General features: G+C 42.0%; 1 protein-coding gene across 1 annotated transcript; it reads right to left on the bottom strand.

Annotated features, from left to right (window-relative positions):
* Nucleotides 1–2220: 2220 nt before the first annotated feature.
* LOC115164333 (putative aminopeptidase W07G4.4) lies at nt 2221–15857 on the bottom strand. The gene is made up of 16 exons (XM_029716711.1): nt 15734–15857; nt 12989–13030; nt 12757–12847; nt 12504–12652; nt 12270–12378; nt 11925–12052; nt 6560–6659; nt 6161–6236; nt 4812–4897; nt 4577–4681; nt 4412–4487; nt 4086–4204; nt 3904–3987; nt 3686–3743; nt 3378–3559; nt 2221–3288 (listed from the first exon to the last, which is right to left on the bottom strand). The coding sequence occupies exons 1-16, from the start codon at nt 15751–15753 to the stop codon at nt 3124–3126; spliced, it is 1590 nt and encodes a 529-aa protein (XP_029572571.1). The 5' UTR covers nt 15754–15857; the 3' UTR covers nt 2221–3123.
* Between the last annotated feature and the right edge of the window lie 84 nt (nt 15858–15941).

Below are 15941 nucleotides of genomic sequence, written 5' to 3'. Positions count from 1 at the left end.
CGTAGAAACGTGCTAAACCGGCTCCTCCCACGGAAGAAACTGACGTACGCTGTTCTCCATCTTGATCTAATTTTAGCCACTTGTCCATACCGGTCATACGCATGCATTGAGCCAAAATGGTATGCGTTACAACCTATTTGCGACCGCCTTTCCAAATGCAAGGAAATTATCAAAATAAGCAAGTCCGACATACTGCACATTTTCACATCGATTAAACATTTGATCTCAACACAGTTTTCTGTTATGAACAGAGTTAACTAAGTTTTGTAGACTTTACACTTTGCAAAAGTTTACAAAAATGGCGCTGTTTAAGGAGTGCAAAGGCGAATTAAGTTATTGCAGACGCACACTTCACATTGTAGCCGTTGCGCCAATAGGATATCGCTATGGCGTACTGGGCTCTGCCCATAATACCTGCCCACTATGACTCATTTGTTCCCATTGGAAACGACAAGCTGTGGTCTGTTGGTTAAGTTATGAAAAAATATTTTGTGGAATAGTAAAGACCATTTTCTTTGTTTGCAGACATTGCCGCACGAGGGCGATACGCGCAAGTTGATGGCAGAGCATGGGGGAGTTCTTTTAGAACACCAGCAAAAATGTCAATGAGCATTAGCATTCTAGCTAACAACTGCGGCATCCAAAATATTTATTTTGCAAAGATCACATCCAAATATAATCGTAGTGACTGTTCAAGCAAGAATCAAAACATAATTGTAAGCGCATCAGAACCCAAAGTTATTTTGTTTAGAAGTAATAATGTAAATCTAGGCTATGTTGAATGGGTATTTCTTACTGCCACCAGAGTCGCGCGCATCTGTGTGTGACGTACTCGAACAAGGGTCTATAGGCAGCTCATGAGTTTGGGGAAACTTACGATTTCTACTGATCTGGGTGCCAGTTATATTTATTTATGCACATTTTCGTGGAACTTCAATAATAACGTTTTTGTCACGTGGTTATTCATAAAAATCTGAAGTAAAATAAAAACTACCATATGGCCACATTGATAGAATGTGATCCATAGAGCCCCACAGTGGTGTCATAATACCCATAAAACCTAGCAGTCAAATCCCATAGGGGATTTTAGAAAACCTTAAAATAAGGGCTGTGTTTTGTGTAGGCTTACCCTACTGTGTAAATCTCTCGGACAAGGTGACTTATCAATATATTTGGCTATATTTACTCTGATTCAAGACACTAATTAGCATCAAATAGACAGTATACAAGATTACAAATTTCTGCACGTCATCTCTAGCTGGCACCTTTGCTAACAGGTATATTTAAAGAAATGTAGCCAATTTATTAATTTCTACATTTAGCTAACATAGTTAATCCAGAAATTCTTACCTTTGCCCCGATTTGAGTCTCCTCCATATCATGGCACTTGTAGTTCTTTATGATAGCCACATTAGCAGCTAATAAGCATTTCATTTGTTGGGGTAAATACAAGCAATTATATTGATAAGTCACCTTGTCAGAGAAAGATTTACACGGTTATCAAAACATCATGCCAGTGTTAGCCTACATGAAACACTGCCCTTATTTGTAGGGTTTCTAAAATCCCCTATGGGAAAAATGAATGGTGGAAAACAATTGGAACAATTTCCCTGTTTTGACCGCTAGGTTTTATGGGTATTATGACTCATACTTTGGTACTCTATTGGCAGCTCAAGAAATGAGAGCATGGAACTCAGATATATCCTATTGGCCAATGCAGCTGTTGGCCTATTACTTACATTCAACTAACTAAAATACAGAGGCCTAAAGCTGGAAAAAAAAGAACAGAAGAAAATATCCTGATAAATTCTGGTTCTTTCAATCATATTCATCCATCTTCTCCACCTGTCTGCCTCCCTTTATTTGTGTCCTGACTTGAGCTATTGCTAGATAATTTCAGTATCAAATTATCACAGGGTCCAGCCTGAAGCAGTTTATGACATTTCCACTCGATATATGGGATCATAATATTTTGCTTTTTCACACCAAGTATTGCTGATTAACGAGGCCGGGAGTGTTGGAAAATGTTTTCAAATGGATGTTAAAAAAAATACTTTGATGACTTGTGTAAGGTGAATAGATACCTGGTCAATTGTCCAACAATATATTCAACTTAAATGCGTCTTCCACATTTAACCCAACCCCTCTGAATCAGAGCAGTGCGGTGTACGTGGTGAGTTAAGACAATCATGAGAGAAAAGAGAAACCCACGCTGCGGACTATGACTTCCTTAAGGGACTTTCTTTTATTGTAGATATGTGGTAGCATGGGTGCAACTTTGGTTTTAGAAGTGGGACACACACACATAATTATGATATCTTTTTTGTCAGATAATCACTCCAAACAGCCTACCGACTGCTTTATCCAATGATAAAACTGGGGAGGGACAAAAATGCAATTTCAGAATGTGGGGTGGGGGGGGGGGACATGTTCCCAGTGAAAGTTGCACCCCTGTGTGGTAGTAGAGTGGTAACCTGAGGGCACACAATGTGTTGTGAAGTGTTATAAAATGTATTGTAATATTCTAATTGTATAAAACTGACTTAATGTTGTTGGACCCCAGGAAGAGTAGCTGCTACCCAGCAGCTAATGGGGATCCTTAATGAATACAAATAGACTTACAACCATATGATTGCTGACCTAGTAGGCCTACCTATGTAACCTGTACCCATTTCACAATACCTGGAACTAGCAACAGCTAACATTGATTGAACAAAAACAAAATGTATTATGCTTGCTATTGTCCTTGATATCATCTGGCACACAACCACGTGACCTGCAACTCACAAAATGGCTGCATGAACAACAAAGCATGTTTGGTAATTGAGAGTGAATTCAATAGTGACTCATGTTAGAAATAGGGGTAAAAAAATTGACATTTGAGGTTGAATGATAAACAGTAGCAGAATCTTAGAAATATAATCTATAGAACAACAGATCTTAGAGGTATTGGAATGTTCGAAATGAACTACCAATATCACAGCATTGATGGATATCTGTGTTCATGAATACTTTGTGAAACATATCAATTGAACTGGCACTATCAGGACTGCTCTATGTGACATTTCTCATGAGGTGGAAAATAGGGTCCATTTGACACATTCTATTTCTATCATCAAATTGCTAGGCTCTGGGCAGGGCATCGTTGGGTTGATAGGCACTGGGCAGGATGTAGTTGGTAGCCATGGCGAGGATTGGAGCTCCGGTGGGAACACCAGGGAAGGGGCCGCTAGAGCCAGCGATGTCGATGTGAGAGTAAGGCAGAGGAGTGCCAGAGTCCACACCGTGCTGATGGAGGGAAACAAGACAAACACAAAAAAAAAGCGATTAGGTTAGATTCAGGGTTATGAACAGGGCTGTGGAGTGTGTGTGTGTACCTTGTCCAGCCCAGAGGCCATGATGAGGAAGGCAGCGGGGGTCTGATGTCCGCGGGGGGTAGCAGAGGATGGTAGGTTGTTGCTTTGCAGAATCTCCTCATACTCTGACTTCCCCTTATGGAAGTCATAGTCCTCACGCCTGATACTGGACACCTCAAACAGATCACCCAGAACCTCCCCTGCTACAGAGAGGGAGAGTGAAAGGACTAACAGGTTACATACACCGTGTTCATACCAGAAAACCCATGTTCCGACCTGTAAACCCTGGTTTGCTGATTTGTTTGAATAGTGTGTGTCGAGCGTCTCACCTTTCTGCCACTGACGGGCATTGCCAGAGCGATGGGCAGCTCCGTTGTCCATGATGATCTATAACCGAAAGAGTTTAAATCAACAACTTTACATTATTAGCAATCATTCTCACCATGGCCAGTGTGCTATTTTATAAAGAGTCTGTGTATGGTACAGTACAGATACTGTGTGTGTATGGTACAGTACAGATACTGTGTGTGTAAGGTCCAGTACTCACAGAGTAGTTGGGTCCCATGGCTCTGATGGCATGTCCTGTCAGAGTGGCGATGGTAAACAGCTGAGGAGATACCTCACGTACCGCCTGTAGAGGAAGACATGAGATTAAGGCGACTGAGAATAGGTTTGACAGGAGGAACAGGGAGAGTGGGGGAGGATGTGGAATAGAGTTGTGTCCTTTACCTTCTCTTTCATCTCACAAAGCAGGTCGACCATCACCATGCGTCCCTCAGCATCTGTGTTCCCTACACGAACCCTGCGACCCGCACGGGACACCACCAACTCATCAGCTACGTAGCAGTCTGACAGAACAGAGAGAGAAACACCACCCTTAAACCCTCATTTTGTCAGAGAGACAGAACATATCACACACACACATATTTAGAGGAGAGAGGGAAGAGGCCAACTACTCAGTAGGTGAAACCATTGAAATATAATCTATATTAGATTTTTATATTCTAGATTCTAGTTCTATGGGTGAAACCCCCACCCCACGACGTCACACTGACCTGAGCCCACGCTGTTCCTCACCATCGCCATGCCACCCACCACCTTCAGATGCTTGGGCTTGAGTTTGGCCAAGACCTGACAGGACACAGCTACATGTTAGCAGGAGTAACAGACTATGAGTCCACTAGTGATAACTGAAGGGTATCAAAGTGTTAGTTATTTACCTGGAAGAACCCAGCCACGGCAGCAGCACCACACTTATCTCTGTGCATGCCAGCCATGATGCCACCAGCCTTGATGTCAGCTCCACCGGTGTCATAGGTGATGCCCTGAGAGAGAGAGACACACACACACACACACACAGAAAAACATGGTCATGAAATGATAGGAACACCCCACGCCATTATCAATTCATAATTTTCCCCTCTTCCACCCCCCCCCCCTCTCTCTCCTGCTCACCTTGCCGACCAGCATCAGTGTGTGTTGAACGGGTCCTTCTCCACAGTACTGCAGTTTGATTACCCTGGCCTGGTGACGAGGCACAGCTACAGAAGACAAACCCACATGGATGAAAAAGACACACACACACAGTGCATTCGAAAAGTATTTAGGTCCCTAGACTTTTTCCACATTTTGTTACGTTACAGCCTTATTCTAAAAAGGATTATTAAAAAACAGAAATACCTTATTTATATACGTACTCAGACCCTTCGCTATGAGACATGAAATTGAGCTCAGGTGCATCCTGTTTCCATTGATCATCCTTGAGATGTTTCCACAACTTGGTCCACCTGTGGTCAATTCAACTGATTGAATATGATTTGGAAAGGCACACACACACCTGTCTATAGAAAGGTCGACAGTGCATGTCTGAGCAAAAACCAAGCCATGAGGTCGAAGGAATTGTCTGTAGAGCTCAGAGACAGGACTGTGTTGAGGCACAGATCTGGGGAAGGGTACAAAAACATTTCTGCAGCATGGAAGGTCCCCAAGAACACAGTGGCTGCCATAATTTTGAATGGAAGAAGTTTGGAAACACTAAGACTCTTTCTAGAGCTGGAGGGCCGGCCAAACTGAGCAATCCGGGGAGAAGGGCCTTGGTCAGGGAGGTGACCAAGAACCCGATGGAGCTCTGAAAGAGCTCCTCTGTGGAGATGGGAGAACCTTCCAGAAGGACAACCATCTCTGCAGCACTCCACCATTCAGGCCTTCATGGTAGAGTGGCCAGACGGAACTCTGGCCACACACTAAAAAGCACATGGCAGCCCGCTTGGAGTTTGCTAAAAGGCACCTAAAGACTCTCAGACCATGAGAAACAAGATTCTCTGGTCTGATGAAACCAAGACTGAACTCTTTGGCCTGAATGCCAAGTGTCACGTCTGGAGGAAATCTGGCACCATCCCTGCGGTGAAGCATGGTGGTGGCAGCGTCATGCTGTGGGGATGTTTTTCAGCAGCAGGGACTGGGAGACTAGTCAGGATCGAGGGAAAGATGAACGGAGCAAAGTACAGAGAGATCTTTGATGAAAACCTACTCCATATCCAAGAAGACTTGAGGCTGTAATTGCTGCCAAAGATGCTTCAACAAAGTACTGAGTAAAGGGTCTGAATACTTATGTAAATTAGATATTTCAGTGTTTTCTTTTCTTTCTAAAAACCTGTTTTTACTTCGTCATTATGGGGTATTGTGTGTAGTTTGATGAGGGGAAAAAACAATCAATCGATTTTAAAATAAGGCTGTAACGAAACAAAATGTGGAAAAAGTCAAGGAGTCTAAATACTTTCCAAATGCACTGTACACACACTTACCATTGGCACAGCGGTTCACAGCAGCGAGGCAGGGATACTCCTTCTCCAGCACCTTCAGATCACTCACCACATCCACCTGAGACAGGCCAGTTCAGCATTATCACATTAACACTAATACATTAGTGAGATCCAGTACTTGAGAAAAGTAGAAATTACATATGCTGGCACTACTAAAGGCTTCTATGGAATGGGGTGCTCATCTACATATAGTCATATTCCAAAAAAGAAAAGGTGATGGCATCTCCCAAAAAGACCACAACTAAGAGCTTTGACAATGACAGCAACAGTTTATTTTAACCAATAAAAAAGCCCCTATGAATAAAATACTTTTGTTGTTGTCTTTTTGGGAGATACCGTCACCTTTTCTTTTTTTGGATGAATGATTAAAGCCTCTCTCACCTGCACTGGGCTCTCCTTGAAGAGGGCCTGGACGTACTCAGCTACACGAGGAGCAGCCATCCTCTCAGGATCAGACCCTCCTATGTCACGGCAAGCAAGCCTGGAGAGAGAAAGATCATATATACACTACCATTCAAAAGTTTGGGGTCACTTATAAAATGTCCTTGTTTTTGAAAGAAAAACCCATTTTTGTCCATTAAAATAACATCAAATTGATCAGAAATACAGTGTAGACATTATTAATGTTGCAAATGACTATTGTATCTGGAAATGGCAGATTTGTTATGGTATCTCTACATAGGCGTACAGAAGCCCATTATCAGCAACCATCACTCCTGTGTTCCAATGGCACGTTAGTTAATCCAAGTTTATCATTTTAAAAAGGCTAATTGATCATTAGAAAACCGTTTTGCTATTATGTTAGCACAGCTGAAAACTGTTGTGCTGCTTAAAGAAGCAATAAAATTAGTTGAGTATCTGGAGCATCAGCATTTGTGGGTTCGATTACAGGCTCAAATTGGTCAGAAACAAAGTATTTTCTTCTGAAACTCGTCAGTCTATTCTTGTTCTGAGAAATTAAGGCTATTCCATGAGAGAAATTGCCAAGAAACTGAAGATCTCGTACAACACTGTGTACTACTCCCTTCACAGAACAGCACAAACTGACTCTAACCAGAATAGAAAGAGGAGTGGGAGGCCCCGGTGCACAACTGAGCAAGAGGACAAGTACATTAGAGTGTCTTGTTTGAGAAACAGATGCCTCAAGTCCTCAACTGGCAGCTTCATTAAATAGTACCCGCAAAACACCCGTCTCAACATCAACAGTGAAGAGGCGACTCCGGGATGCTGGCCTTTTAGGCAGAGTTCCTCTGTCCAGTGTCTGTTTTTGTGCCTTATCTTAATCTTTTATTGGCCAGTCAGAGATATGGCTTTTTCTTTGCAACTCTGTCTAGAAGGCCAGCATCCTGGAGTCGCCTCTTCACTGTTGACGTTGAGACTGGTGTTTTGTTTTTATTGATTGGTCAGTTACCCTAGCCAATTCCCTACTTTTCACACTGACACAGTAATAAACAGCTCTAACGTTACAGGCTTCATTGTCAAATCAAATGTTATTGGTCACATACACGTGATTAGCAGATCTTATTGCGGGTGTAGCGAAATGCTTGTAGCTCCGACAGTGCAGTAATATCTAACAAATTACACAACATATACCCAATACACACAAATCTAAGTAGGAATTAATTAAGACTATATACATATGGACGAGCGATCTCAGAGCGGCAAGGACTAGATACAGTATAATAGTATAGGCAAACAGAATACACATGAGATTATTAATGCAAAATATGTACGCATTATTATGTGAATGAGATACCGTAGAATAGTATAAAAAAAACACATGAGATGAGTAATGCCAGATATGTAAACATGGTGCACAGTAGAGGTCTGCACGAGACCGTTTTCTTCAACCCGCTCCCGCCCACACTCGCTGGCTTTCTGTCAGACTCCCATGTTCCCAAACCCAACCGCAGTCCCGCAATGTTTTACTTTTTTTTTTTTATGTAACCTTTATTTAACTGGGCAAGTCAGTTATGAACAAATTCTTATTTACAATGACGGCCTACCCCGGCAAAACCCGAACTAAGCTGGGCCAATTGTGCGCCGCCCTATGTTAATCCCAATCACCGCCCGGATGTGATGCAGCCTGAATTTTAGGTGCATGTGAAACAGCTCACGGTCCCAGCAATTTTGCGTCCTATAGGCAACATCAAATGCGCAACAATAACTTAAGAAATAGGTTAAATTATCAGAGATTCTCACACGGCCCTTACATTGTATTACTGGCCTATTTCAGCCAATATGCTAGATGTAGTTTGAAGAAAGCAGAGTTGGAGAGACTTGCACTTTCTCTTGAGCTATTTTTATAGTCTACCTTTTAGGAGTGGGAAGATTTTCAGATGGAGAAATATGGGTGATCAATATTTAAGCCTATTTCTAGGCAATGTAACCTAATCATAGGCCTATTTAGAAGTATATTTCCTTGGAAAGACAACTACCCTGTGCTTCTTCGCCCATGCATAGGCTATAGCCTACTCTATTTAATTGAGACCACACGCGTACCTGATCTCGTAGGTATGGCTACGGAACTGGAAGCAGAAAGAATGATGACAGCGACACTTGTTAGGTTTTGCATAGGCTTATAGGATATAGCCTACCTTTAAGAGGATGATTTTCAGGCATGGTCTTTTTCATGGTCTGAGAGTCCTTTAGCTGCCTTTTAGCAAACTCCAAGCGGGCTGTCATGTGCCTTTTAGTGAGGAGCGGCTTCCGTCTGGCCACTCTACCATAAAGGCCTGGTTGGTGGAGTGCTGTAGAGATGGTTGTCCTTCTGGAAGGTTCTCCCATCTCCACAGAGGAACTCTGGAGCTCTATAAGAGTGACCATCGGGTTCTTGGTCACCTCCCTGACCAAGGCCCTTCTCTCCCGATTGCTCAGTTTGGCCAGCTCTAGGAAGAGTCTTGGTATCCTTCCCCAGATCTGTGCCTCGCCACAATCCTGTCTCAGAGCTCTACAGACAATTTCTTCGACCTCATGGCTTGGTTTTCACTCTGACATGCACTGTCAATTGTGGGACCTTATATAGACAGGTGTGTGCCTTTCCAAATCATGTCCAATCAATTGAATTTACCACAGGTGGACTCCAATCAAGTTGTAGAAACATCTCAAGGATGACCAATGGAAACAGGATGCACCTGAGCTCAATTTCGAGTTTCATAGCAAAGGGTCTGAATAGTTGTGTAAATAAGGTATGTTTTTTATTTAAAATTTGCAAAAATGTCTAAAAACCTGTTTTCGCTTCATCATTATGGGGTATTGTGTGTAGATTAATGAGGAATACAATTCATTTAATCCAATTTAGAATAGGTCTAACGTAACAAAATGTGGAAAAAGGGAAGGGTTCTGAATATTTTACGAATGCACTATAGGAACTATCTTTCTCTATGTGCAATCATGGATCTGGAGTGAATCTGACGTATAGTTCATGAGAAGATCATTTTGAGCATTAGCGTTACATATGCAAAGAATTAGTTGTTAATGGTTTCCTTGTTTTTTAAAGATATAAATACCAATTCAGTGTGGTTCATCTTAGGTACGTGCATAATAGCGATAAAGTTTCAAGTTGTTAAGCCACGTAAGATCTTATTTTTGGTTTGTCAATAACTCAGCCATCTTTTGACCAATCCTTTAACTTTTCTCAAACTAAGTTAAGACATTTGGAATGTATGCCTACGGTGGTACATGTGGTGTCATTTGGTCCTATTGTTCATGAGAAGAAGATTAAGTATATATATATTTTTTTTTTGCATATTTTGGCATATTAGCGTATGTGCTAATATGGATCTACTGGTATAGTGTGGCCATCTTTGAATGCAGACCATAAGATTTGTTTTATAATTAAATAGTCAAATAAGTGAATTGTTAATAGATTCCTTATTTTTTAAGATATCAATGCCAAACTTCACATGGTTCCTTATGTTAACGTCTTTGATTACCCTTAAGTTGATAGGCCATCGTGAAGACCTATAGTATGAAAAAAAAAAACTATTTTTGGCCCTACTGCTATTAGCCCATACAATAACAGATTCACTACATGGAACAACAGATGGTTACATACATTGGGGGACTCTTTATTTTTGGCACTAAACAGTCTCCATATATACTTCCATACATTTTTTCAACTCTACCGGGTGACCTTCAGACGAGTCTTGTAAGGCCTGTGGTCGTCCTAAAGCAAAACAACCGATGCCTCATGGTCTGACACCGCTCTAGTGCCGTCACCTTTCACCGCAGATGAGGAAGTGCGACATCGGCGGATGCGGTGGATTGAGACAGATAACAGATAAGTTGACCTTATACCGACAGATGTTTATGGGGATTTTTATTATTATGCTAATTAGGCTTCCTCTGGGGCACAGACAGACTCTAGTGCAGTGGTTCTTAACCTGGGTTCGATCGAACCCCATGGGTTCGGTGAGTCAGTCTCAGGGGTTCGGCGGAGGTCAAGACACACACCCGACTCATATGATTCGTGATGGCACGCCCCGCTTGGCCATCATTGGCTGCAGGTGATCACGCAACATCGCTTGGCCTATCTGTGCTGCAGGGAATTTGGCGCGCTCAGTAGTCGAATTGTGACTGTCGTGATGGTACGTCGTGTGATTTCTTTCTTAATATTTTAATCCCTTCATACTAACTATGTCGAGCAAAAAAAGAAAGTGGTCGGACGAATATGTATAATATGGATTCACATGTATAACGGAACGTGATGAGAGTCAGCGTCCTAACTGCATGATTTGCAATGCCAAGTTGAGCAATTCTAGTCTAGCACCGGCAAAACTAAGAGAACACTTCCTTAAGCTGCATGGAGATGGACAATACAAGAACACAACGCTCGCTGAATTCAAGGTGAAGAGAGCCAGATTCGATGAAAAGGCTACTCTGCCTGTTCTCGGCTTTGTACCCATCAACAAACCGATCCTCACAGCATCGTACGAAGTTGCTTACCTGATCGCAAAGCAGGGCAAACCACACACCATTGGTGAAACACTCATAAAACCAGCTGTGTTGAAGATGGCGAATATCATGCTGGGAAAAGCGGCTGAAGTTAAGTTATCCCAAATTCCTCTTTCAAATGACACCATTAGCGACAGAATAGAGGAAAAGGAACAGACTTTGTTGCGAAAATGACATGAGAGTGGCACTTGCCAAGGTGAAGCTGCGCATTTCTGAACTGGTCTCTGAAAGGCAACAGCATTATTATGTTTTTGTTTTTGTGTGAACATCATGTTTTAATGGTTTTGTTCTTTGAACACTGATGTTGATGCACGGTTCATTTTGTGCACCAGTAAAATATATACCTATGTTTTGAATTTTATTTTTCCAATTAAGAAGGGTTCGGTGAATGCGCATATGAAACTGGTGGGGGTCAGTACCTCCAACAAGGTTAAGAACCACTGCTCTAGTGGGATAAATGAACACGTAAAATGTGATTTCCTTATTTATCAATAATCCAGCCATCTTTTAACCAATCTTTAAAAAAAAATTCAAACTAAGTTAAGAAATGTACCATGGGCCAACATTGGTATGATTTGGACGTATGGTTCCTGAGAATACGTTTTTACAACGTTTAATTTTTAAAAATGTTTATTCCAAGATGGAGGAAAATCTATCCCAACAGACCTAATGGGTCCTTGAGGAAAATCTGTTCAGCATGAGGACATTTAACATATCATTTAACATATGTCTCCCCATAAGAGAGATCTCTCCTTTGTTACAGATGAAAATATGGGTGTGCGCAACTCACCGTCCACTCTCCAGAGCAGAGACCAGATCCACCAACTCCTTCCCCTGGGCCTCCTGGTCCACCCACAACCCTAGAACACACACTTTATACTGGCTAGGCTTCACAGACACCTCCCTCACCTCCAGAGGCTGGAAGAGAGTGAGAGAGGGGAAAGAGAGAAATTGTGGATAAAGGATGAATGTCTGCACCACATTTGGAGCAAAAGACAATTGAGCTCCACCTGTGTGCAAAGGGTCTTTTTTTAATGGGCATAGGAGTGCCTTCAGCTCGAAACATTGCACAATAAAACAACGAGAGAAATCGTCAGTGGTCAGGTATCTATTGCTTATTTCACAGTGTTCTCACCATGTAGAGGGCGTGCAGGGCCCCTAGGGCAGCAACCATGGTGCTCCTGTCATAGCTGCTGTGACGAGGACAGACCAGCAGGGGACGCTGCATGCCTGCTTTCATGGCCCTGAAGAAATACCCACAGTACATGGAAATGAATGGGAGAGATACACACAGGACAGGAATACAGATACACGGTAACCTCTTGGTACATTTTGTGTGTGTTTGTGTGTATTTGGTGTTGACTTGGACCTCTTGATGCCTTTAACGGCTGCATCGCTGAAGCGTCGGACGTCATCGTAGTCCCGGTTAACGGGCCCGGTGGACGCAAACACCAAGCGTTTACCAGGCAACCCCGGAACCATCAACACCACCACCTTATCTCCCAGACCACAGTCCACCTTGAGGAGAAAGGAGAGAGAGGAGAAATGAGAGAGAAGAAAAGAAAGTAGGAGGGGTATCCTCATCTTTCTATGTTGTTGGTGTGGGTGTGTGCGTGACTCACAGAGCTGTAGTCCTGCAGAGGTGCTTTCAGACATTCCAGCTCCTTGGGCAGCGTGTCATAACTCTGGGTCACCAAGACTATGCCATCATAACTAGGAGAAAACACACAGAGCACACACACATTTTGTTCTTACACCCTTGTGGCGAAATAAAATTAATTTCCAAATCCTATCCCCCCCACACACACACACAAACACGACATGTGACCTGACCAGCAGTTCCTCAATACTCACTTCTGGTTCTTACAGTCAGTGGTCCACTCGATGGGCTGGACACTATAGAGAGAAACGCACGTTCAATACAGCTCAATATAGGCTCAATAGTATTGTTCTTGAAGGTCCAACTCAGTAGCCTGGTCCCAGATTTGTTTGTGCTCTTGCCAACTAACTCCATTGCTGTCATTGTTAAGCCAAACATTGTTTGGCATGACAATGGGTGACCAAGGAGTTGGCTACAATTATAGCACAAACAGACAGCACTGGTTACCAACTCAAAAAATGGTGATAGAATATTGCTTTCAATTCCTGTCTGGTATTCTCTACTACAGGGTTAGTGATTTTAGTGACATTGGGTCAAAGTCTGGCTTCAGAAAAACCTTCGGTCTCCAGATAATCTGCAGGATTTGTGCACTTTGGATTCTCAATAGTCTAAAGCAGCTCTTTTGCATTCCCCTGTCCAGTCTATTCACATCAGTACAGATGCAGAAAGAAAGGAGATGAGGAAAGGACATACCTTTAGACCATTGAGATGCACCCTATGTGATTTAATATATGCGTAAGTTAAGCGTATGTGTTTAGACAGAGCGGCAGAATTAAACAGAGCGTGGGGATTGTAGTTCACTTGGAGCCAGCTGTGGTCCTTACCGTCAGCTGAGAACCCAAAAGGGGGACCGGCTGTAAACTGGGTATACCCCCTTGGGTTCTAGAGAGATACAAAGGACCATGAGATGCACCCTGTGTGATATGCAGAGCTGCAGACTATATGAGCCTGACTTAGTACTCATCTTTCCATTGCACAAACCATGCTTTGAATGAAATGCAGTATTCTAAAAAGGACATTGTTCCCTTTCTCTCACCCTCCCTTTCCTGTCATGTGTGTACATTCATGCATTTGGAACGAGAATAATATGTAATGACATCATATGGGGAACATTTCAATTTGAGATACTGATTTGAGGGAAGTAACAAGAAGTAGGCACATGACCTAGCAACAGAAAGTACAAATTGGCAGATTAGATATAGGCCAATAGGGCTTTAATAGAAAGCTAGCTTGCTGGTAATTGGAGGAAAAATTGCGACTGTCTGGCTAAGTAGCTGGTTGCAAAGACAAAGGACAGTCCACTCCATGCGGACAGAAAAAGGGGATTTAAATACAGTGCCTTCAGAAAGCATTCATACCCTTTGACTATTTCCACATTTTGTTTTACAGCCTGAATTCAAAATGGAATAAATATATTTTTTCTCTCACCAATCTCCACACAATACCCCATAATGACAAAGTGAAAACATGCTTTCAAAAATATTAGCAATTTATTGAAAATGAAATGCAAATTCTAAATTACATAAGTATTCACACCTCTGAGTCAATACTTGTTAGAATCACCTGAGGCAGCTGTGAGTCTTTCTGGGTGAGTCTAAGAGCTTTGCACACCTGGATCGTACAATAATTCTTCAAGATCTGTCAAGTTGGTTGTTGACCATCGCTAGACAGACATTTTCAAATCTTGCCATAGAGTTTAAAGACAATTTAAGTCAAAACTGTAACTAGGCCAGTCAGGGGCATTCAATGTCATCTTGGTAAACAACTCCAGTGTATAGTTGACATTGTGTTTTAGGTTATTGTCCTGCTGGAAGGTGAATTTGTCTCCCATTGTCAGTAAGCAGACTGAACTTGGTCTTTCCTCAAGGATGTTGTCTGTGCTTAGCACTATTCTGTTTATTTTTATCCCCCCAAAAAACTCCCTAGTCCTTGCTGATGACAAGCATACCAATAACATGATGCAACCATCACCATGCTTGAAAATATGAAGAGTGGTACTCAGTGATGCGTTGTTTGCCCCAATCATAATAATTTGTATTCAGGACATAAAGTTCATTTCTTTGCCAAATTGCAAAAAGGATGTATGTTTTGGAATATTTGTATTCTGTACAGGCTTCTTTCTTTTCACGCTGTCATTTACCTTAGTATTGTGGAGTAATTTCAATGTTTATCCATCCTCAGTTTTTTTTCTATCACAGCCATTAAACTAGAACTGTTTTAAAGTCACCATTGGTCTCATGGTGAAATCCCTGAGTGGTTTCCTTCCTCTCTGGCAACAGAGTTAGGAAGGGCGCGTGTATCTTTGTAGTGACTGGGTGTATTGACACACCATCAAAAGTGTAATGAATAATTTCACCATGCTCAAAGGGATATTAAATGTCTGCTTTATTTATTTATACCCATCTACCAATGGTGCCCTTCTTTATGAGGCATTGGAAAACCTCTTTGGTCTTTGTGGTTGAATCTGTGCTTGAAATGCACTGCTTGACTGAGGGCCCTTACAGATAATTGTATGTGTGGGGTAAAGAGATGGGGTTGTCATTCAAAAATCATGTTAAAGACCATTATTGCACACAAAGTTAGTCCATTCAACTTATTAAGCAAATGTTTACTCCTGCACTTATTTAGGCTTGCCATAACAAAACAAATCTAAAACCATTCCACGTTATCATGATGGGCTATTTTGTGTGTGGGCCTGTGACACCCAATCTAAATTAATCAATTTAAAATTCAGGCTGTAACACAACAAAATTAGGAAAAAGTCAAGGGGTGTGAATACTTTCTGAAGGCACTGTGTGCACTCAATCCTGTTTAGGAAAACCACGTCTCATTAATTAATACGCAATAACAACAGATCCTGCACACATGCATTTCATAAAGTACATATTCTGACGGAAAATGTGCACAGAACGGGTAAATGTATGAATAAATGGGCTTACTGGGTACACATTGCTGGCATTCCGATGTCTTGAGGGGAAAAAGACAGCAAGCTAAGCCGTCAGCTGACAAAACGAAGCTTCCTCGGTCAATCACGTGATTTATCAACGTCCTTTCAACGTAGTCCTGGGAGTTGTAATTTTTACATACTTATTACTACGCGGAAATGTGCAGATTATCTACACATAAAAAGTATCCAATATAGTATCA

This window comes from Salmo trutta, chromosome 27 (genome assembly GCF_901001165.1).
Source record: "Salmo trutta chromosome 27, fSalTru1.1, whole genome shotgun sequence".
Taxonomy (NCBI): Eukaryota; Metazoa; Chordata; class Actinopteri; order Salmoniformes; family Salmonidae; genus Salmo; species Salmo trutta.
This window is presented reverse-complemented; position numbering and strand designations above follow the sequence as displayed.

Coding starts and splice junctions, on each gene's coding strand:
- LOC115164333 (XM_029716711.1), bottom strand. CDS start 15,753: ATGCCAGCAATGTGTACCCA. Junction 12,379..12,503: donor GCCGTTAAAGGCATCAAGAG/GTCCAAGTCAAC, acceptor GTATTTCTTCAG/GGCCATGAAAGCAGGCATGC. Junction 4,682..4,811: donor CACTGATGCTGGTCGGCAAG/GTGAGCAGGAGA, acceptor TCTCTCTCTCAG/GGCATCACCTATGACACCGG.